Consider the following 21,420-nt stretch of genomic DNA (forward strand, 5'->3'; position numbering starts at 1 on the left):
TTCTCCCCCAGCTGCAGGATACTCTGCAAACTCCCTCTCCCTACACCCATCACTCCTTAGCTGCAAGGGGAGGGATCCCTGTACAGGGAACTACTCCCCCATCCGTCCAGCCCCCGTGCATCTAGACCCCCTCATGCCCAGATCCTCCCACAGAGCCTCATCCCACATGCACTTAGAACCCACTCCCATGAGCCCCATTTCCTCTGCGCCTGGACCCCCCACTGAACCCCCTATACCCAGACCCCTGTCAAGCTTTATCCCCCCATACCCAGACATTCTCCCCGCTGAGCCCCAACCACTTTCACATTGATCCCCCTGCAGAGTCCCATTACCATTGCACCCAGAACCCCCCCAACAAGCCTCTGCACATCCAGATCTCCCCCACACCCGGATCCTCCACTGAGCTGCCCGCACCCAGCTTGCCCCACACAGAACCCTCTCAACCCACACCTGAATCCCCCCACACTAAACCCATCCACACTAGGATCCTGTCTTGCTGAGCCTGCCTGCTCACACCTGGTGCATGTGGCATGGAGGGGCAGGGCCCTGGGGTGTTTCTGGGGCAGGCCTGATCTTTGTGCTGTATCAGGATTGGGTGCTGAGTCCATGTCCTGGGGTCGGGAGCTGCATAGTGATCTCCCATCTTTGTGCAGCCTGTGCTCCCCAGTGCCATGCTGGAGCCTCCACATTTATTTGACAAATAAAATTTGCAGAATTTTAAAATATTTTGCCCAGAATTTTTAATTTTTTGGCGCAGAATGCCTGCAGGAGTAGAAAATGCACCACTATCCACAAGCTGAGAATAAAAAGGTTCCCATGTCATTTTCAATTGCAGTTTGCCTCAGCCAGTAGCAACAGACTCCTGAAGTCTGTAATACTTTACATTTTAAAATAACCTCTTTTAGTGCTAAAAAACAGCACAACCAAAATTGGAGATAGTGTGACTAAACATAAAACAACCTGCAAAGAATGGCCAGAAACTATGAAAACAAACAAAAAGATTAATGTACACCCTGATACAGAGTACGGAAGCAAACATCAACCAAAACCAGTCATAACTTGGAAAAACAAGACAACACAGGGCTAAAAACCAAGATCTTTTTATTTCACTAGTTAGCATGATTTTGCTATCATTCTGGAGTGACTACTGAACAGGAACTGAAGTAAAATCAAAAGTACTTGAAACTTTCTTATACAGGAAAAATTCACTAATCCTGAACACATCACAGCAAATTGGCTAATTTTATCCATATCAGGTTACATTAACCAGATGTTACATTAAACAACATGTGATCTTCATGATTCTCCACAGCTGTAAATTATGACAGAAGTATAGACATGAAATAAATTATAGCTGAAGACATGTAGCTCCTTATTTAAAAAAACCCCACAAACCATTAATGTTGCCCAGTTGATTAGCACACTGCACTTATGTCAATGTTTTATAGGTGCATGTAGTATTTTGTAGGTTATTTGCAGTCATCCATAATACCTCCTGAACACATCTGTTTGGTACACACATTTAAGTGCAATTATTCAACTCTAGAACACTTTAAAACTTTTTACTGAAGCTAAACTTACTTTTAATTGATTGAGCTTTCTATTTGGTCATGCAACAGCTGCTTTTTGGTTTTATCTTGTGGGGGATGGGGCTAGTGTTCTCTCACATTCTAAAACAGATTATGGACCTAATTCATTTTCAAATACCAATTTGCTCCTTGAGTAATCCCATTGAAATCAATGGGACCATTCATGGAGTAAAGTTTACTCATTGGAAGGGTATCAGAACACTGTCTGGCCTTAAAAGAATTTTGTTCTTTCATTTGAACTATATATTACTAACTACAACAACGTGCTCCAAGACAGCTGTTATACCAGGTACCCACATTTCTAGGAGGGTTAAAAGCCTTTGGCCTGTACCTAGAGGCTTGGAAATGTCCTTGTGTGTTTTTTCTGACATACACACCTTGGTGAAAGTCCTAAACTGCGCTAAAAGTAATGAAGAAAATCAAGGAATGTCTGAGCGTCTCACTTTCCACTTCAAACGCCAACTGTTCATGTAGTCGTTGGTGTAGGGTGTGCAGATACAGTAAATGGCAGTGCAGTATTGATGTAACAAACAGATTCTAGATTCTCTCTCCTTCTGTCTTCCAGGCAAATGGGGGATGAATGCATTACAGAAGAGACACACTTTCAATCTCTAGGAAAGATGATGCAATCCCCACTCCTGCAGCATCCATGGTAGTCTCATAGGATACTCCTTTGGCCAGTGCAGCTGGAGGTACATGAACTGTGCTGTGGAGATAAGAACTGGTGAGGGAGAAAGGAAAAAAAAATCTAGGTAAACAAATATGCAAATAAGAATTGAAGCACAGAACTTACAGGAGAACTAGTTTCTATTTAGAAGATAAACAGGCAAGAAGGTTTCTATACAGCTCTGAAGATGGGAGGCACTATATAAATGCTAAACTTTCCTACTATTGTATAGTATTAGAAGGAGCGTACTCTAAGCGTGGAAATGTCCTGTAAAGAGCATGGCCCTAGTTTAGCCTTGGCACCGACAGAGCTCAGGTACAAACCCAGTTTACAGGAGTGCTGCAGTCTTGCCACTGAACGTCTATGTCCGTATGGGAAGCCCAATGTCAGGAGTGAGTAACAGATGGAGGTGAGGGAAGTACAGGAAATTCTATTAAGCAAATTTGGGCGAATGCATATTTTAAAGTTATTTTTGAAAAAATAAGGTATATATTCTCTATGGCTGTAAAACACCCCAGAGTTCAAGGTCTCTTCCTGAGCCAGATTTGGAAAGCATTTACTGCCATGGGTGAGAAGTTATTCAGATGAACAGCCCCAGTCAAGTCAATAAGCAGCTTTCAATATGAATTCAAAACCTGGTCCGCTGTCATTCGGTCATTCAGACACCCAAGCCACTCAGCACTTACATGATGATGCTGGCCTACATTAAAAGGGAGCTCTCTCTGGTGTTAGAAGCCACAGAAATAATAACCCAACTGGTGGGATTCCCTCTGACACCATTTCCAGAACCCCTTGTCCAGTTCTGGGAGAACACTTCAGTTCCACTCTGGATTTAGTCACTCGGGTTCCTTTATTTGGCACACAGCAAAGTTATGCTGAGTTGATCAGACTCAAGCATAGGGGATAGGTATACGGGGTACCACACATCCAAATTTACACAAACTCTTCCTTTATGTATATTTACACATCAAATTGCATTTGCAATTCTTTACACTACACACATTTTTGGCTTGGCTTGGTTACTTGCAGCCTGTACAGCATGCTCTGTCCATGTGCTGTTCACATGTTATATTCTGTGTTTATCTTGCCAACAGTCCCTAACATCCAGGTGTTGCTGCTTATTTTAGCTAGCACAGACATCCTCACTCCAGCATATTGTTTGTCAAGCCCCTGTTTACAACTTAACCTTCCTACAAATAACCTTCTCAATTACGCCCACTAAGAAATGACGCAAGTTACTTATGTCAAGCCAGGCCTACACCAACATCAAATGAAGGCTAGCGACAGAAAAAAAAAATCACACAAAACGCTCATTTGCTATATGAAATTAGCCAGCCCTGGTATGCTTTCACTGCTTCTATTGCTGCACGGACAGCAAAATACAAGGGTTACAGCTGTGGCAGACTCTCTCTGCCTCAAGCTGACCTGCTCCGTCTTAGCAGAGAGGAAGGACCAAGCATTCGACGGCAATTGTTGAAAAAACGATTACCTGCCTTTCGTAACTGTTGTTCTTCGAGATGTGTTGCTCGTGTCCATTCCATACTAGGTGTCTGCGCGGCCGTCGGAGATTTTTCCCTTAGTGGTCCCCGTAGGGCCAGCTGTGGTGCCCTCTAGCCTGCTGCATTCACACCGCGGTTTATCAGGCACCGCCGACCCACGCCCTCTCAGTTCCTTCTTGCCGACAACCCCAAGAGAGGGGCAGGAGGGTGGGTAATGGAATGGAGATGAGCCACACATCGTGAAGAACAATTACGAAAGGTAGGTAACCGTTTTTCCTTCTTCGAGTGCTTGCTCATGTCGATTCCATTCGAGGTAGTTCGCCAGCCACATCAATGGAGGCGGCCTCGGAGTTCACCGTCACGCAGCTTGCAGCACAGCTCTGCCGAAGCCAGCGTCGTCTCCCGCCCGCTGGGTCAGCGCGTAGGGCGACGCGAACGTATGGACCGAGGACGAGGTGGCGGCCTCTAGTGCCATGAGCTGTCATGATCACTGGCGGGGGCACTGTTGCCAGCTCGTAGCAATGGCAGATGCACGCCGTGAGTCAAGACGAAATTCTCTGGGCAGACACTGCGCAGCCCTTCATCCTGTCCATGACAGCAACGAACGATTGCGTTGACTTACGGAACGGCCATATTCTATCGACGCAGAAGGCCAGCGCCCGTCTGACGTCCAGCATATGCAGCCTGCACTCCTCATCTGATGCGTGAGGCTTCGGACAGAGGACCAGTAAGTAAATGTCCTGGTCCGTGTGGAACTGGGAAACAACCTTGGGCAGAAAAGCCGGATGTGGGTGCATCTGGACCTTGTCCTTGTAGACGATATAAGGTGGCTCAGACGTGAGTGCCCTGATCTCGGACACCTGCCGGGCCGACGTTATAGCGACTGAGGAGGACACCTTCCAGGAAAGGAGCAGGAGGGAGCAGGAAGCTAGGGGTTCAAAAGGAGGGCCCATGAGCTTTGACAGCACCAGATTCAGGCCCTACGGGGGAACTGGGTCTCGGGTCGAGGCGCTCTAGCCTGTTCAGGAACCACACTGTCCTGGGATGGGCAAAGACTGACTTGCCATGAAACGGAGGGTGGAACACAGAAATGGCAGCCAGGTGTACCTTGACTGAAGACAGCGACAAGCCCTGGAGCTTCAGATGCAGCAAATAGTCCAGGATGTCCTGCAGCGAGGCCTCCTCAGGAAGAACGCTTTTGTCCAAGGTCCAACATGCGAAGCGCTTCCACTTTGCCACCTAGGTGGCCCTGGTGGAAAACTTCCTGCAGCCCAGCAGGACCTGTTGGACTGTCGCGGAGCACTCCCGCTCGTCCGTGCTTAGCCACGGAGCACCCATGCCATCAGGTGCAGCAGATTGCTGTGGTTCTGGGATAGCAGATCCAGTCAGAGAGGTAACTGCAGTGGGTCGGCCACTGAAAGACTCAGCAGCATGCCAAACCAGAGCTGGCAAGGCCGCACCGGGGCTATGAAAATGACCAATGCTTTGTCTTGCTTCACCATTAGCAGGACTCTGTGGATAAGCGGCACTGGCAGGAAGGCGAACAGCAGCGTTCCTGACCACAGGATCAGGAAGTCGTCTGACAGGGAACCCTTGTCCCTGCTGTATTGGGAACAGAACATGCCTTGATGCAAACAGGTCCACCTGGGGGGGTCCCCCACCGTTGGAAGATCAGGCTGCCCACCTCTGGATGGAGGGACCACTCGTGGTGAGAGGAGAAGGCCCTACTGAGGCGATCTGCCAGGACGTTTCTGGCTCCAGGTAGGTGAGCGGCCACCAGGTGGATGGCGTTCTGCACACAAAGGTCCCAGAGGCTGAGTGCCTCTTGACACAGGTCCGAGGATCTGGTGCCGCCCTGCCTGTTGATATAATACATCGTGGCTGTGTTGTCTGTGAGGATCTGCTCCACCTTGCCTTTCAGGTGGGGGCAAAAATGCCTGGCAGGCCAGGCGCATCACCTTGAGCTCTCTGACATTGATCTGAAGAGTTATGTCTTGCTGCATTCAGTGACCTGGGGGGCTGAGCTCGCCCAGGTGGGCTCCCCAGCCCAGATCGGACACGTCCGAGACCAGGGTGAGCAACAGTGAAGGGGACACAAAGGGAACTCCCCGCAGCACTGACTTGGGGTCTAGCCACCAGTTCAAGGATGAGAGGACGCAGTCCGGCACCGTGACCATTCGGTCCAGGGGGTGCCTGCTGGGAAGGTAGACCGTTGCCAGCAACGTTTGCAGGGGTCATAGATGAAGCCAGGCATGCCTGACCACGTATGTGCACGCTGCCATGTGGCCCATCAGGCGCAGGCAAGTGTGGGCTGTGGTGATCGGATGTCTCTTCATGTGAGCTCACATGGAATCAAGAACCACACCGATAAACTCTATGCACTGGACCGGCGTTAACGTGGACTTTTCTGTGTCTATTAACAGGCCCAGATCATGCAGGTGCAGCGTACCAGATTGAGACCTCTCTGCAGCTGTCCCAGAGACCTGCCCTTGATGAGCCAGTCGTCGAGATATGGAAAGATCTGGACCCCGCGACATCTGAGATAAGCAGCTACCAGTGTCACACATTCCGTGAACATCCTGGGGGCCGAGAACAGGCCAAAAGGTAGCGCCGTGAACTGGAAGTGGTGCCCTGCCACGATGAAACACAGGAACCGTCTGTGTCCTGGGACTATGTATACATGGAAGTAAGCATCCTTTAAGTCGAGAACCGCGTACCAGTCCCCCGGATCCAGAGAGGGGATAATGGAGGCCGGGGAGGTCATTCAGAACTTCAACTTCTTGAGAGACCTGTTGAGGCCACGCAGGTCCAGGATGGATCTGAGGCCCCCCTTGGCCTTGGGGATTAGGAAGTATTGGGAGTAGAATCCTCTGCCTTTCATGTCCCGAGGAACTGCCTCTACAGCCCCCAACTGCAGGAGTTTGTCAACCTCCTGGACCAGGAGTTGCTCGTGAGAAGGGTCCCTGAAAAGGGACGGGGAAGCAGGGGGGCGGGAATGAGGGGTACCCAAAAACTGCAGTGTTTTGCCCCAAGCTACTATGTCCAGGACCCAGCGGTCCAAGGTAAGCCGCGACCAGACTGAGCGGTACAGAGGAAAGGCGGTTGAGGAAAGGATGGGCAGGATCTGTCCGGATGACTGGGGCGTCGCTCTCGAACGCACCCTCAAAACGATCGCTTTTAGCCCCCAAGGTTCTTAGCAGGTCCGGGCTGGGCTGGCGAGTGAGAGGAGGTAGGGCGGCGATGGCTAAACCCAGCAGTGTCCCTTCTCCTTGCAGATCCCTGCTGGGCTTGCCAAGGCCGCGATGGGGGCGGAGGCCAGAATGGTTTTCTGGCAGACTGCAGGGTGTGCATGCCCAACCAGCGAAGGGTAGTCTGAATGTGCATCTCCTGGGAGAGGCCTGCTGTTTGGAGCCAAGAGCTGCGTCACATAACCACTGCCGATGCGACCACCCTTGCTGCCGAGTCTGCCACATCCCATGTCATTTGCAGGGAGCATCTGGTTACAGCTGTACCTTCCTCTACCAGAGTGCCAAACCCTTGAGCCTGACCCTGAGGAAGGGAGTCCTGGACCTTCTGGAGGCTCTCCCAGAGGTTAAAATTATAGCAGCCCAGCAGGGACTGATGGTTCGCCACCAGGAATTGTAAACTGGCTGTTGAATACATTTTTCTGCCAAATATATCAAGTTTTTTGGCTTCTTTGTTCTTGGGGCAGAGGCGGTGGGGACCCGCTTGTCCTAATCGTTGGCCGCCAACACCACCAGCAAGCCTGGGGGAGAGTGGGTATACAGGTACTCAAAACCTCTGGCCGGCACAAAGTACTTTTTCTTGGCCCATTTCAGGGTGGGCGGGATGGAGGATGGGATCTGCCACAGATCCTTAGCAATCTTAAGGACCCCGTCATGTACAGGTAGGGCAATCTGGGCAGGTGTGGAAGCAGAGACGACATTGAAAAGGGTGACCTCCTGCTTCGCCATCTCCTGTACTTCCAGGCCCAAGTTCTTAGCCACCCGCCTGAGAAGGGCTTGATGTTCCTTAAAGTTACCCAGGGGGCTGGCCCTGGAAGGTCCTGCAACCGACTCGTCCAGGGAAGAGGCCGTGGCTGCTGGCGGAGGTGCTGAGGGCTTGGCAGCCGCTGGAGAGGGAGGTTGGGGTGTGGGCACTGGATCCTCCACCCTGACCTCAGAGCGAGCTTCCAGTACTGGGTCTGTGGGGCTGTCAATCTCTGCTCCAAAGTGGCTACTGAAGCGTGCTGCAAAGGGGGCACTGCCATCACCAGAATGCCCCATGCTCCCCAATACAGCCTCTGTGTTGGCCACTGGCCTTGCTGCCACTGCGGTACTGTGGACGGCAGAGAAGTTTCTGGTGCCCAATCCCGTTGTGGAGACTGAGGCGATGGGCTGAACTGGGCCTCCATGCCAGAGGAACCACCCTCCAGCAACCAGGCAGGAGCCGTCAATGCCTGGGTTTGCTTGCTGGTCATGGCTACTGGCGAGCGCCAGGAGTACATGACCAGTGGCTATACTGAGGAGAATGGTCCCAGTGCTGGGGAGATCGGTGTCGGGGGGAATGATGCCACGGAGACCGGTAACACAAGGGGGAGGAGTCCCACAGCGCCGGCAACCCAGACCGACACCTAGACGCAGATCGGGAAGAGGGAGAACGATGTCAGTCATAATATGGGAAGCGTCAACCCCGCACTGGGGAATAACGTCTCAGTGGCCTGGGAGAGAGTTTGGGCAACTGATGACATGGTTGTGACCTGCCACAGGATTGCTTATCCAGCGACTGATGGCTCTCCCCGCCCCTGCAGGGATCTTAACGGCTGGCTTGCCCTCTCTGGGAGCCTTAGCCTGGTCCTGTGCACCGGAGACATCACTGGAGCAGGTGGAGACCTGTGCTCTCTCTGCGCCTGGGCTTGGGATGACAACAGTGTAGGCAGGATCGTGGGTCCCATACCACCCACCAGAGCCAGTGACAGACCTTTAAGAGGGCTAATAGCCCCAGTCGCAGAGGCACGCTCGCGCTGCTCCAGAGAAAGCTGGCAGGCAGGCCCGGGTCCTCTACCAGATGACCCCTGGGCCTTCTTGCTCAGTGCCAGCGAGCGCTTCTTCACCTCCGGAGACAGGCTGCGCACGGAGGCCGAAGTACTTGGGCTCGGAAGCCGGGCAGAGAGTGGACTACAACAGGAGGACCCTGAGGCGAACGTCCGTCTCCTTCTGGGTGCGAGGCCGAAAGTTCTTACAGATCCGGCAATGCGCCTTGATGTGTGACTCGCTCAAGCACTTAAGGCAGCTGTCGTGGGAGTCACTCACAGGCATAGGCCTGCCACAGACAGAGCAGGGCTTAAACCTGGGAGCTCTGGGCATGCCTCATTTGTGGCAAAGTCCTTGCTGGGACCTTAGCTATCGGTCAACTAGCATTTAACAACTACTTAACACTAACAACAATCAAACAGAGGCCCGAAGGCCTGAAGTCCAATGGAAGAAACCGCTAGCTCTTGCCAAGCAAGAGAGGCACTCTGATGACCACCACGGGGGTAAGAAGGAACTGAGAGGGCATGTGCCGGCGGCATCTGATATACCGTGGCATGAGCACGGCAGGCTGGAGGGCACCACAGCTGGCCCTACGGGTACCTCTAAGGCAAAAATCTCTGACAGCGCGCCCACCTAGAATGGAATCAACATAAGCAAGCACTCAAAGTAGAAACCTCGTTACTGTGCCCAATCCTAGTGTTTGATTTTCTCCCAGGAGATAGACAATGTAGTAGACAGATACTTACAAAAAGTAGGGATATTTGGTACCCATGAACATGGGGACTGTTATACCCAGAGGTGGGGAGGGTATCCAGGACAGAAGGGATATGGGGTTTCCACTCTCTGTCCCTCTCAGACATTCCTTTGGGAAAGGGCCAGCCTCAACCTCTGCCAGGGGCCTCACGAAAACAGGCTGCTCAGGGAACGTCAGGGGATTCTCCAGCTCCCTTGACCTACTCTGGTCCACTGCCCCGGTGGAGAGACACCTGCTGACTCCTCGTTCTGCCACAACACCGCTTGGGTTGACTCTCTGCTGCAAGTGGCCCCGCTGTCAGAAGGCAGCACAGATCCTGGAAATGATTCTAGCCCAGTTTACCTGGAAGATTGGTTTAGGCCCAACACCCTTTTCCAAAAACATTAAAAAACCTGCAGTGAAGTTCATCATAATGCTTTGCTGCCAAGGGAACGTAGCTATCGCTTTCCTCCTGAAATACTGCCAAGAGCACAGCCAGGCTTTGGAACCTTTGCTGTGGAATTTAGATCACAAGAATCTAATTAAAACGTAGCCAACCCCAAATAATCCCTCTCCCTTCTGCTCCCCATCTCTTTATGAAATGAAACTCTCTCTCATGCCATTCTATTTCTGAATGCCAAATAAGCAGCTTAATTGATCAGAGCGCTGTATCTCACCACACAGAAATCGCCGGCAACTGGCCTCTCATGTGATACAAAGTGAGAAGAATGGCAAATTCCAGAGAGAAAAAGGTTTGGGCAAAGATATATTTAGAGCTACAATTAATTTTTTATTAAGGAGCATTTTATCCATAAACCTCCCCCCGCCCCACAGGATTACAGAACAAAATAATGTGTTTTGCCTTGGACGAAGGGCAGTTTTAACGCTGCTGTACCTGCATGAAAGCCCATCTCCAGCCCATGTTCCAAGCAACCACTTTAACAATCTCCCAAGATTTTACCATAATTTTTGTTCAACCTTTCATTACAGGCCCACCTCTAATAAGCAACTGAGTTTTACTATTCCTTTGGATGGTTCCTTACAACAAAATCAGGATGTTTTTAATGGTGACGGCTGTAGGTGTACCAATAGGCCATAGGTATGGAAGGGGCAGCAGTGTTTCCATGAAGCATGGCTACTTCATTCTCAGAACAGCACCATTTATCTATCCGCCATTCAGCTGACACCGCTCTGATCTTAATCTTTGATGAGAACTGCTTTCCCATTCCCTCTTCTAGTTAGATGAACCCCCATTTTTGCTGATGCTCCCCGCAAAACTTTGAGGATAAACGGGCTTGGGCTTGTACTTTATCAGCTAGTCCGTTCAATGAAAGGATCTCTCACAGCACAGGGAAGGTGGGGAACTCCTCATGTAGCTTCTTACCCCCTGATAAGCCCTAAACAAAGGAGGCTGGTTGAGAAAGACTGGTTGATAAACAAAACATGTATCCCCTCCCCGCCAAGAGAGCTACAAATTTAAGTTAATAGTTAATGTAACATACCGTGCTGCCAAGAAGGACAAGAACAGTATAAGGCAGATAGCAGTGACTGACCCTAATCCAGCAAGAGTCATATGTTGCAGAGTGGGTGATAAATCTGAAAAGAAAACATCAAACAGTTCAAGACAACAAATACCAAAAATGTTACCATGGTGCAGCAGTGTCTTGTGATTCACTACCTAAATCAAAGTTAAACTCTTACTCTGGATTTATTGCTCCATCAAGCAGTAATTGAGCTGAACATCCTATGGCCAGCAGCCAGCTGAAGAAATTAGATTAATGGTATATTTCTCAAAAGAGATTACATTTTCCTGTCTATTACTTTCCTGCTCTCCACCTCCCCTTTTTTTAAAGCTTTTGACAGGCAAAGTAAATCAAGATCCTTTTCCTCTAACATCATCATCTGTTTCAGTCAAAGTCATAAGACTAGGGTGGCTCTGGTGCTAATAACCAATCCGTCATCAAATGGCTCAACTCCTCTCTTCCAAATTCTTGCAATCTGGGTACTATTTCCTTTTTTAGGATGGTAACTACAGCAATATGAACACCTTGGAATCACACCTGGGGAGAACAGACTACTGCAGCATATGAAGAAATCCCTCAAATATTTGTGTTCCTGAGAACTGGGAGAGGAGGGTAAACTAAAAATGGTATGTGTCTGAGGAGAAGAGGAATGAATAATCTGCATATAAATACATAAATGACTGGCCTGCAAAGTTTTCAGTCAGGATAAGAGTAAGCCATTTCCCCATCATGGTATTTCAGAAGAAAGAAGTGTGAAGGAGCGGTCATTTGTTACCAAACTTTTCAGGAGTCAACTCTGTCCAAATGATGCAAATAACTCTGTGCTCTGACTGCATGAGCCACTTCTTATTTTCTAGACATGCACAAGAAACAACAATATGCACCTCATGAATTATGGCCCTGGTGCTGAAAACACTTAGGTGTAGGAGTAATTTTATGCACATGCGCAGTTCCATTTACTCACATGTGTGACTGCAAGGTCAGGGTCTGCAGTCATAGTGTTTACTTGTAGTCATGGAAAATAACTACCAGTGATAATTTCAGAATCAGGGTTTTAAGATCTTATGTGCAGTATTTGATCAGCCTCCATACATGTTCAATTTTGGTCAGAACTTAAGAAAATACATAAACCTTTACTTCATCACAAACCAGTTTTCATATATAAAAATCAAAAATCCATGGAACAGACTAACACGACAAAAAAAAAATCTTTTCACCCCTTTGTATTATTATATTTTAGTTAAAATCACTACATTCTGATTTGATTCAGACCACTTTTAATTATAAGGCTGGAAGCCTATTTCCATCACTACTCTAGCACTCTTTATTACAGCAATTTATCGGATGATAATCAAAGCCTCACTAGAAGGCCTCTGCCAGAGAGAAATCTGGTCTAAATAGCCGTGGTTTTATTGAATGTCTAGATCTTCCTCTGTTTTGCAAATGGAATGAAGAAGCACTCCTTAAAGAACTCAGCTTCTCAAAAATTCTCACAGCCTTTCAAGTTGTACAAGATCCAGGAAGGCCATGGAAGACTGACCTATCTAGGGGGAAGTGGAGTCAGAGTGGAAATACAAGCCCCATTCCCACACACATCTTCCAATTCTCCTTTGCCCCCTCCCAAAGAGAAAAATCCAGCTGCACGCCAGAGGGTTGTAGCAGTATTCTAGGAGTGGACAGAAGACAGAGATATAAGAAAGGGGTAGTTTTCTGTGGTTGCATAGGTATTTTTAGTATTTAGCAGGAACCAGATTTCCATGTCATGGGAAATTCCACAATTTCAAAAAACTGTCCCCATTGTGAAATAGTAGAAAAAGAAGCCATTCTGAAATTTCCCATGAAACAAAATTAAAAAAAAAAAAAGTTTTGGTAGCAGCATTTTGTTTTGATCTTAATCTTTTAAAAATTAATATTTTAATGTAAAAATCTATTAATTTAATTTCAAAAAGTTTGTTTAGAAACAAACAAATAGAAACATTCCAGTCAAAAACGGGACGTTTCAATGTTGCTGAAACACTTCATTTTAGGTTTTTTCCCCTAAACAAAATGTTATCAAAACCAGACAGGTTTTTCTACACATTTTGATTAACACAGAATTTTTCATCAAAAAAACTTTTTGGTGCAAAAGCTCTGCTACCTCTAGTTATTTTGCAGCTCTTACCAACAGGAAAAATACTCTTTCGAAAAACAGGCAGCCGCCACAGCTGCCATATCCCTGAAGCTGGCTGAGTTTCTGAGAGCCAGAGCTGCAGAGGCTATTGCTGGCCTGCAGAGGATCTTAAGTGTGGCAAGAAAGAATTCCTTCAAGAAGAGAAGGGAGAAAAGGTAAAAGTGTCCAAGACAAAAACAAACAAACAAACAAACAAACAAACATATGATGCCCCTGAAAATACAGTATTTTTAGAAATAGAATCATTGTGAAGGGGCCTGACTAAAAGGAAGAAAATGGAAATTTTATCCTGTCTAAAAATTGGGTTTTAGCAGTGTCACTCCAGCAATGAGAGAAGAGCTCTGTGTAAGCTCAAAAGCTTGTCTCTCCCACCAGCAGAAGTCCAATAAAAGATATTACCTCACCCACTTTGTCTCTCTAATATCCGGGGACCAACATGGCTACAACTCTGCATTCTCCAGCAATAATTCTGTCTTACTAGGTACTGACAGACCAAAACCACCAGTCAGAATTTTTGGGATATTTCTGCCTCTTAGATTCTACTCTACACCAGGCATAAAAGCTTTCATACTTCACAAAATATAGTTTTCCCTGGACAAAGCACACCAGAGAAGAATGAGAATTCCAGAGCTTTTGCGACTCATTTAGTTAAATAATTTGTCTGCATCAAAATTCCCTGATTAATCTTCTACCAAGAAGGCAAGTGAGGAACTCAAATCCTCCTCCCTCAATTTCAGAGCGAGAGAAGGAAGAAACAAGTTTGCTTTGCTTTTCTGAATTCCTTTTACCCAAAGAGATTTCTCGTTTGGAGAATCCAGAGACAAGTAAGTATTCTTTTTTCTTCTTTGCTTTTCTCCTTATCAGCACTGGCTGCTTGAGACGCAACAGACAAGAAACAGCCATATCATCAAGTGGCTGGAGGAGGAGGCCTGAATCTCCTCAGGGCAGAGACTGCTTTTACAGGCACTCAAATAACAGGTGATGCCAGTCACCATCTCTCCGTAGCACTTGCTACTAGCCTGCCCTTTCATTCATAGATTCATAGATTCATAGATATTTAGGCCAGAAGGGACCATTATGATCATCTAGTCTGACCTCCTGCACAATGCAGGCCACAGAATTTCACCCACCACTCCTAAAAAAGACCTCACACCTATATCTGTGCTATTGAAGTCCTCAAATTGTAGTTTGAAGACCTCAAGGAGCAGAGAATCCTCCAGCAAGTGACCCGTGCCCCATGCTACAGAGGAAGGCGAAAAACCTCCAGGGCCTTCCAATCTGCCCTGGAGGAAAATTCCTTCCCGACCCCAAATATGGCGATCAGCTAAACCCTGAGCATATGGGCAAGATTCATCAGCCAGATACTACAGAAAATTCTTTCCCGGGTAACTTGGATCTTACCCCATCTAAAAACCCATCACAGGCCATTGGGCCTATTTACCATGAATATTTAATTGCCAAAACCATGTTATCCCATCATACCATCTCCTCCATAAACTTATCGAGTTTAATCTTAAAGCAAGATAGATCTTTTGCCCCCACTACTTCCCTCGGAAGGCTATTCCAAAACTTCACTCCTCTGATGGTTAGAAACCTTCGTCTAATTTCTAATCTAAATTTCCTAGTGGCCAGTTTATATCCATTTGTTCTTGTGTCCACATTGGTACTGAGTTTAAATAATTCCTCTCCCTCTCTGGTATTTATCCCTCTGATATATTTATAGAGAGCAATCATATCTCCCCTCAACCTTCTTTTAGTTAGGCTAAACAAGCCAAGCTCCCTGAGTCTCCTTTCATAAGACAAGTTTTCCATTCCTCGGATCATCCCAGTAGCCCTTCTCTGTACCTGTTCCAGTTTGAATTCATCCTTCTTAAACATGGGAGACCAGAACTGCACACAGTATTCCAGGTGAGGTCTCACCAGTGCCTTATATAATGGTACTAAAACCTCCTTATCCCTACTGGAAATACCTCTCCTGATGCATCCCAAGATGACATTAGCTTTTTTCACAGCCATATCACATTGGCAGCTCATAGTCATCCTATGATCAACCAATACTCCAAGGTCCTTTTCCTCCTCCGTTACTTCTAGTTGATGCGTCCCTAGCTTATAACTAAAATTCTTGTTATTAATCCCTAAATGCATGACCTTACACTTCTCACTATTAAATTTCATCCTATTCCTATTACTCCAGTTTACAAGGTCATCCAGATCCTCCTGTAGGGTATCCCTGTCCTTCTCTAAATTAGCAATACCTCCCAGCTTTGTATCATCTGCAAACTTTATTAGCACACTCCCACTTTTTGTGCCCAGGTCAGTAATAAAAAGATTAAATAAGATTGGTCCCAAAACTGATCCTTGAGGAACTCCACTGATAACCTCCCTCCAACTTGACAGTTCACCTTTCAGTAGGACCCGTTGTAGTCTCCCCTTTAACCAATTCCCTATCCACCTTTCAATTTTCCTATTGATGCCCATCTTATCCAATTTAACTAATAATTCCCCATGTGGCACAGTATCAAACGCCTTACTAAAATCTAAGTAAATTAGATCCACTGCGTTTCCTTTATCTAAAAAATCTGTTACTCTCTCAAAGAAGGAGATCAGGTTGGTTTGGCACGATCTACCTTTTGTAAAACCATGTTGTATTTTGTCCCATTTACCATTGACTTCAATGTCCTTAACTACCTTCTCCTTCAAAATTTTTTCCAAGACCTTGCATACTACAGATGTCAAACTAACAGGCCTATAATTACTTGGATCACTTTTTTTCCCTTTCTTAAAAATAGGAACTATGTTAGCAATTCTCCAATCATACGGTACAACCCCTGAGTTTACAGATTCATTAAAAATTCTTGCTAATGGGCTTGCAATTTCTTGTGCCAATTCTTTTAATATTCTTGGATGAAGATTTCTGGGAGATAGGACTATGAGGATAATTTCCTTGTTTCATACTTTAACGTAAACTGGAGAAACAGGCCAGTTCAGCAGTAACTGTACTGGAGAAACAGTAATTGAAGGGTTCAGATATTTTGAAGAGCAGAAAATACACTATTTTATGTTTCTTGTTTGGTGTTTTCATTTTCACCAGTTTGTTCAGTGCACTAATGTTGTCCAACATAGCCCACCCGTATAGCTGCTGAGAATTCCAGCAATGTTCTCCCCATCTATTGGCCTGAGTAGGAGGTCAGTAGATTGGAGGAGTACAGCAGCTGGAGCAGGCCCATTTGTAAAATGTTTATGGCCTGTCGCGACCCAGTAAATAGTCTGAGGGTGAAGGTCCTGGGGTGGTTTTGGTTGGGCCCTGCCCCCCCCGCCCCAAGCTGGCTGGGCTTGGCTCTCTGCTTCCGGCGATGGAGCCTCCGGGTTGCAGCGCCACGCAGATTTGGCCCCGCCCCCCTGACTGGACCAAATTTGTGTGAGTGGAGTTGTGATCTGGCTCATGGGGTTGCATTGCCACTCACTCAAATTTGGCCTACCTGGACTCCCATCATCATCATGATGGCTGGGCCAAACCTGAGTGGCGCTAGGACCCCAGAGTTTGCAGTGCCTGGAGAAGGGAGGTGAGCCCAGCCAGCCCTGTGGGACAGCAGCTGCCACACGACCCTTTGAAACATTCTGGCGACCCAATTTTGCGTCCTGACCCAGAAGTTGAGAAACCCTGATCTAACCTTTGTAATGCTCCACTGGACTTCATTGCTAGCAGGGAATTAAACAAAAGCCACAGAAATTGTTAGTTTTATGCCAAGATATAGCCAGGCAATGCAACGACAACTTCTGTTTTCTCATTAGATGAAAAACTGCCTTACCTTCAATTTGTGCCCAAACTGCACAAGATTGTGTCCTCACCTGGAAGGGAAAACATAACCAGTGTCACTATTTTCCCAGGAGATGTATTTTATCAACAAGGCTACACCATCAGCAAAGGCATTCAGAAAAGAAACATTTAAATGTATTACAGAGGGAATGGATTCCTATGGTTTTGCTAGATCACCAAGCTTTCCTGAGAAGGCTCCAGGCTATAAAGATAAGATTAAAGAGAAAGGTTTGAGGAAAGTCTAGCTCTCATCTTTTGGACAGAAAAGAATGGATACCTAAAAACCCTACAGGGCGAGGGCTATAAAGTTGCATGGTTAAGCTTTCAAAAAGTTGGGAAATACCAAAGTTAGCGTTGCATTTGCAGTCTTAACTCTGCCCCCTATTCGCATATACAGATTCCTATACAGTGTTTAATTACATGGTCACTCACTGTGTCTCGAATAATATAGTACAGTGTTTTCTCCACCCTTGAATACACATTTAGCACCTTAAAATTTTTAAAGAAACTTTAATACAGTACTTACACTAGTTTAATTTTCACAATGATCCAAACTATCATTATGGACAGACTTTTTATAAATTCTTGTTTAATCAGTTTTCCTCTTTTTTGATGTGTTCTCGTTTCTGTTTTCTTTTTCTGCATCTCACACCCTCAAACATACATATACATTTTAAGTATAGTACTGCTCTATGGTGTATACTTAATATGAAGTATGTTATATTGGCATGGTTTAACATGTACTTTACATATAAATGACTTACATGGACTCTGGTATTTACATATATTTTATTGAAGGTTTTAGACAAAAAAGTATACTATTGCAGTGGATAAATGGTATGTTATCATGTAATTAAAGACTAAGTCATGATGCATCTGCACAAAGGGACAATCTTCGTTTGGGGCTTTATTTTGAGCTTCTATACAACCTCAATGATACTTAATATAGTCTTTGCTATGGGATTTTCTAGCTGTTTAAAAGGATAAAAGATAGGGTAAAGAATGAACAAAAACAGACCTACAGGACTTCACTCTGTATGAGGCAACCTCCCCTAATATCATGCACCTAACAAGGTCCCCTGGGATTGAGCCAAGAGATCCCAATGGAGTCCTTGCTTCAGCCTACCTACTGCCCTTTTCACTATGTAGATAAGTTAGTCATGCACACATAGACAGTATAGCCTTCCACAGCTGTGCACTTTCCATGTTTAGGAGAGAAAACACGAGCAATGTACTGCACATGCGTGCACACCATGAGTTTTTCAAGACCAGTTGTCAGAACAGTTAAAGGCATTTTCCCCTCAATTAGGGTTCCTTATATTCCAAATTTCAACTTTCTACCCCTAGCCATTTTGATGCCTGTGCTACATACTACAAAATACTCTAACTGGAATACCAAATTTACCTCCCTCCCTCGCAGACTTACTGTGGCTTTATTACATATTCACTCCACAAATGCTGAATGATGAAACTGGGGTTGTAGAAGGCTTCATTTATGCTAAAGAAATGAATCCCACATCATTTTAAGCTCCAAGCACTATTATTTTCAAAGTATCTTTCATTTTGGGCCTTGGCAGGTTGAGAGGTATGGAATCCATAAAGCAATCAGTGGAGACTGAAACAGGCACCAGATGGGTTGGAGCTAATTAAATAACACCACTCTCTCACTGAGGAGACATCCAGGGATGGACAATTTGTTCTGCTTAATGGAGGTTTTCATGATAGTGCCAGACAATCTGTAGCTATTTCCCAAGCCCCCTCTCTCTCCAGAATTCCCACTTCTCACCTGCCAAATTTATCATTAGGAAAAATGGTACTCATACATTATCTCAGCTTTCCTAGCTCCTTCCCTGATGCTCTCCCAGCATTCCCTGTTGCGGATCAGGCGGCATGACATTTGGCTAGTGTAAGTGGATGTCCCTCACAGTTCCCTCAGTCTTTCGCATTTCACTCAGCTTGTACAGGTGCATATGTTGCAATTTTATTAAAAGCCATTTTCATTTTTTGGTTCTCATTTGTACAATGCTATGGGGCTTGGGTTTCCAAAACTGTAGGAGAATATTTAAAGGTGACCTGCAAAAGGAAAAGAATGGGATTGTACCCTTTTTGGTTACTTTATGATGTATAAAGAAGACGTGAAAGTTCTGTTTTGTGAAACTTCAGGTCATGTATTACCCGGAATACTCTATGGCCTGGTCTACACTAAAAAAATTACCCATTGCTGACATCCACTGTCAGGAACAAGTAATTTGTCTAGTGTAGACCAGGTGTATGATGCTGAAATGACGACTCCACAAGAACAATAATGTGGAAGTTGAGCAATTTAGGAATTTAGTCACATTATTTAAAATTCTTTGGTCTGGTGTTTGCTTATAACTATTTAATATAAAGTGAGCGCTGTACTCTTTGTACTCTGTGTTGTAATTGAAATCAATATATTTGAAAATGTAGAAAAACATCGACAAATATTCATAATAAATGTCAATTCGTATTTTATTAACAACACTGCGATTAAAACTGCGATTAATCACAAGTAATTTTTTTAATCTTGTGATTAATTTTTTAAATCGCTTGACAGCCCTATTTAACTACAATGACTAATAAATAAAGGCTTCCTTCTCCTCAAATGTTGAAAATTCAACAATCCTGCCCCTTCAATAAAGGTATGAGTGTCAATATACACCCTCTCAATAAGTCTTCCCACAAAACCAGGGGTGCCCAGAGTTGACATCCCCTGTTATTTATAAGGCTAAAATGCAAATAAAACAAAAAACTCCATTAAAGAAGGTCTGGTTATCTTGTAGTGTCACTTGGAAGAACAGAATACCTTAGAGTAAAAGCACTTGACTCAAAAGAAAGAATCATATGTTGATGTTGAGTGACTTTCAGATACTAACACTCCCTATGGCTAAATTATGGCCTCTGTAAATTATAGGCACCTGTAATTACCTACGAATCAGTGGGGTTTGTGCACCCATCCCTTAAGGCAGAAGTTGGCACTAAATCCCTAATCCTTTCCTTTGTTTATATTTCAGCATCCAGAATCGCTTCTGCATTACAATTACTGCAAGCAATTAAAATGTCTACTTCAGGACCTTTCAATTTAAGTTTTATATCATCAACTTCTTGTCTCTGACAATATCATCAAAACAGAACAAAAAGCTAAAAATGTTCCCTGGTTTTCCAATCAAAACTTCTTTCATTCAACAAAGACTCAGAGAAAAGGTTTTTTTTTAAAAAATACCCATTACCTTATTCCATTGGCTTATAATTCTCAGTACCACACAGTAATCTTTCCCCTGCTTTAAGGGAGCATTATAGAATGCCCCATAGTAATGTCGGTCTCCAAGAGAGATCAGCATGTTGTCAGCAACATCCTTGGCCAGGAATTCAGCTGCCACATAACCCTCAGTGGCATTGCTAAAGAAAGTCACAGCAGCCAGGGAATCACAAGTAAATGTGCTTTGCAAGGCCAAGGGAAGCACAATCACTTGATAAAAACTAGAATGAAACAGAAAAGCAACCATCAGCATTCATTTGCATGCACTAAACACCAGAGATAAATCATATTTGCATTTAGTTCTTTATATATTTTGGCCCTTTGTTTAATAGTTTTCAAATCACTAACATCCCAGGTGAACTCTTTCCATGTGTGGGTGAAATAGTTCCCTTTATATATGTGCTATTTATTGCCTTTGTATAAAACAGACTATACATGCCTATTATAAGGCTGATTTTCCAAATTGCACACACAGATTTAACATGATTGGGCATGCTAATTTAGTATTTTCATATAAGAATTGCCAACTATGAATCTCTACAAACTGCCTGTTTGCTCAATTCATCCAACGCACAACTTTCTCCTTGAAGCCAAAGTGGAGCTGAAAGATATTATCAACCTATGAAAAACTATTTGCTCCTGATTTCCCAGAAAGATGCTGTTTCCAGTATCAAGAAAGTGATGAGAGCTCCCATCTATTGGACTTTAATTGGAAACTTGTCCCTTGAGTTCACTAAAAGTTCAGAGTGTGATATCCTCCCATAAAAAAGAGCAACTCTCAGAGTACATGTACTGTACTGTTGCTACACTATCCTTTGGCTCCTGCACTAGGTTTTCGCTTCCAAATATTTCCTGCTTTACTGTAACGTGAGTTCCAGTAACTCGTCTCTCTCATTTCCCAGGCACTTACCACCAGACGTCAGCAGAGTTAAAACTCACTACTCCAAAGAGTATTTATCATTTTTGGTACCCATAAATTAATATGGTGTTGCTGTTTATCAGGATTTGGAGAAAAGACCTTTTTCAACTTCCTCTTGGTTTTCTCTAGTAACCAACTCTAGTAACTGGTTTTCTCTAGTAACTAGAGAATTTCCTGCTAGCTGCATAAT

At 45.3% G+C, this 21,420-nt stretch overlaps 1 protein-coding gene across 6 annotated transcripts in view; it reads right to left on the reverse strand.

Annotated features, from left to right (window-relative positions):
* Positions 1-1,084: 1,084 nt before the first annotated feature.
* The window catches only part of SUSD1 (sushi domain containing 1), a 110,101-nt gene continuing 89,765 nt past the window's right edge, over positions 1,085-21,420 (reverse strand). For 5 of the 6 annotated variants that reach the window (XM_075128849.1, XM_075128847.1, XM_048851118.2 and 2 more), the window contains 4 exons: positions 20,283-20,532; positions 17,024-17,063; positions 11,024-11,117; positions 1,085-2,310 (listed from right to left, as the gene is read on the reverse strand). In XM_075128849.1, coding sequence (XP_074984950.1) covers positions 2,175-2,310; positions 11,024-11,117; positions 17,024-17,063; positions 20,283-20,532 — 520 coding nt within the window. In that variant the 3' untranslated portion in view covers positions 1,085-2,174. The remainder of the gene's footprint in view (positions 2,311-11,023; positions 11,118-17,023; positions 17,064-20,282; positions 20,533-21,420) is intronic. The other variant, XM_075128846.1, reaches the window with a different exon arrangement.

The sequence above is a fragment of the Caretta caretta genome, chromosome 5 (assembly GCF_965140235.1).
Source record: "Caretta caretta isolate rCarCar2 chromosome 5, rCarCar1.hap1, whole genome shotgun sequence".
Lineage (NCBI taxonomy): Eukaryota > Metazoa > Chordata > Testudines > Cheloniidae > Caretta > Caretta caretta.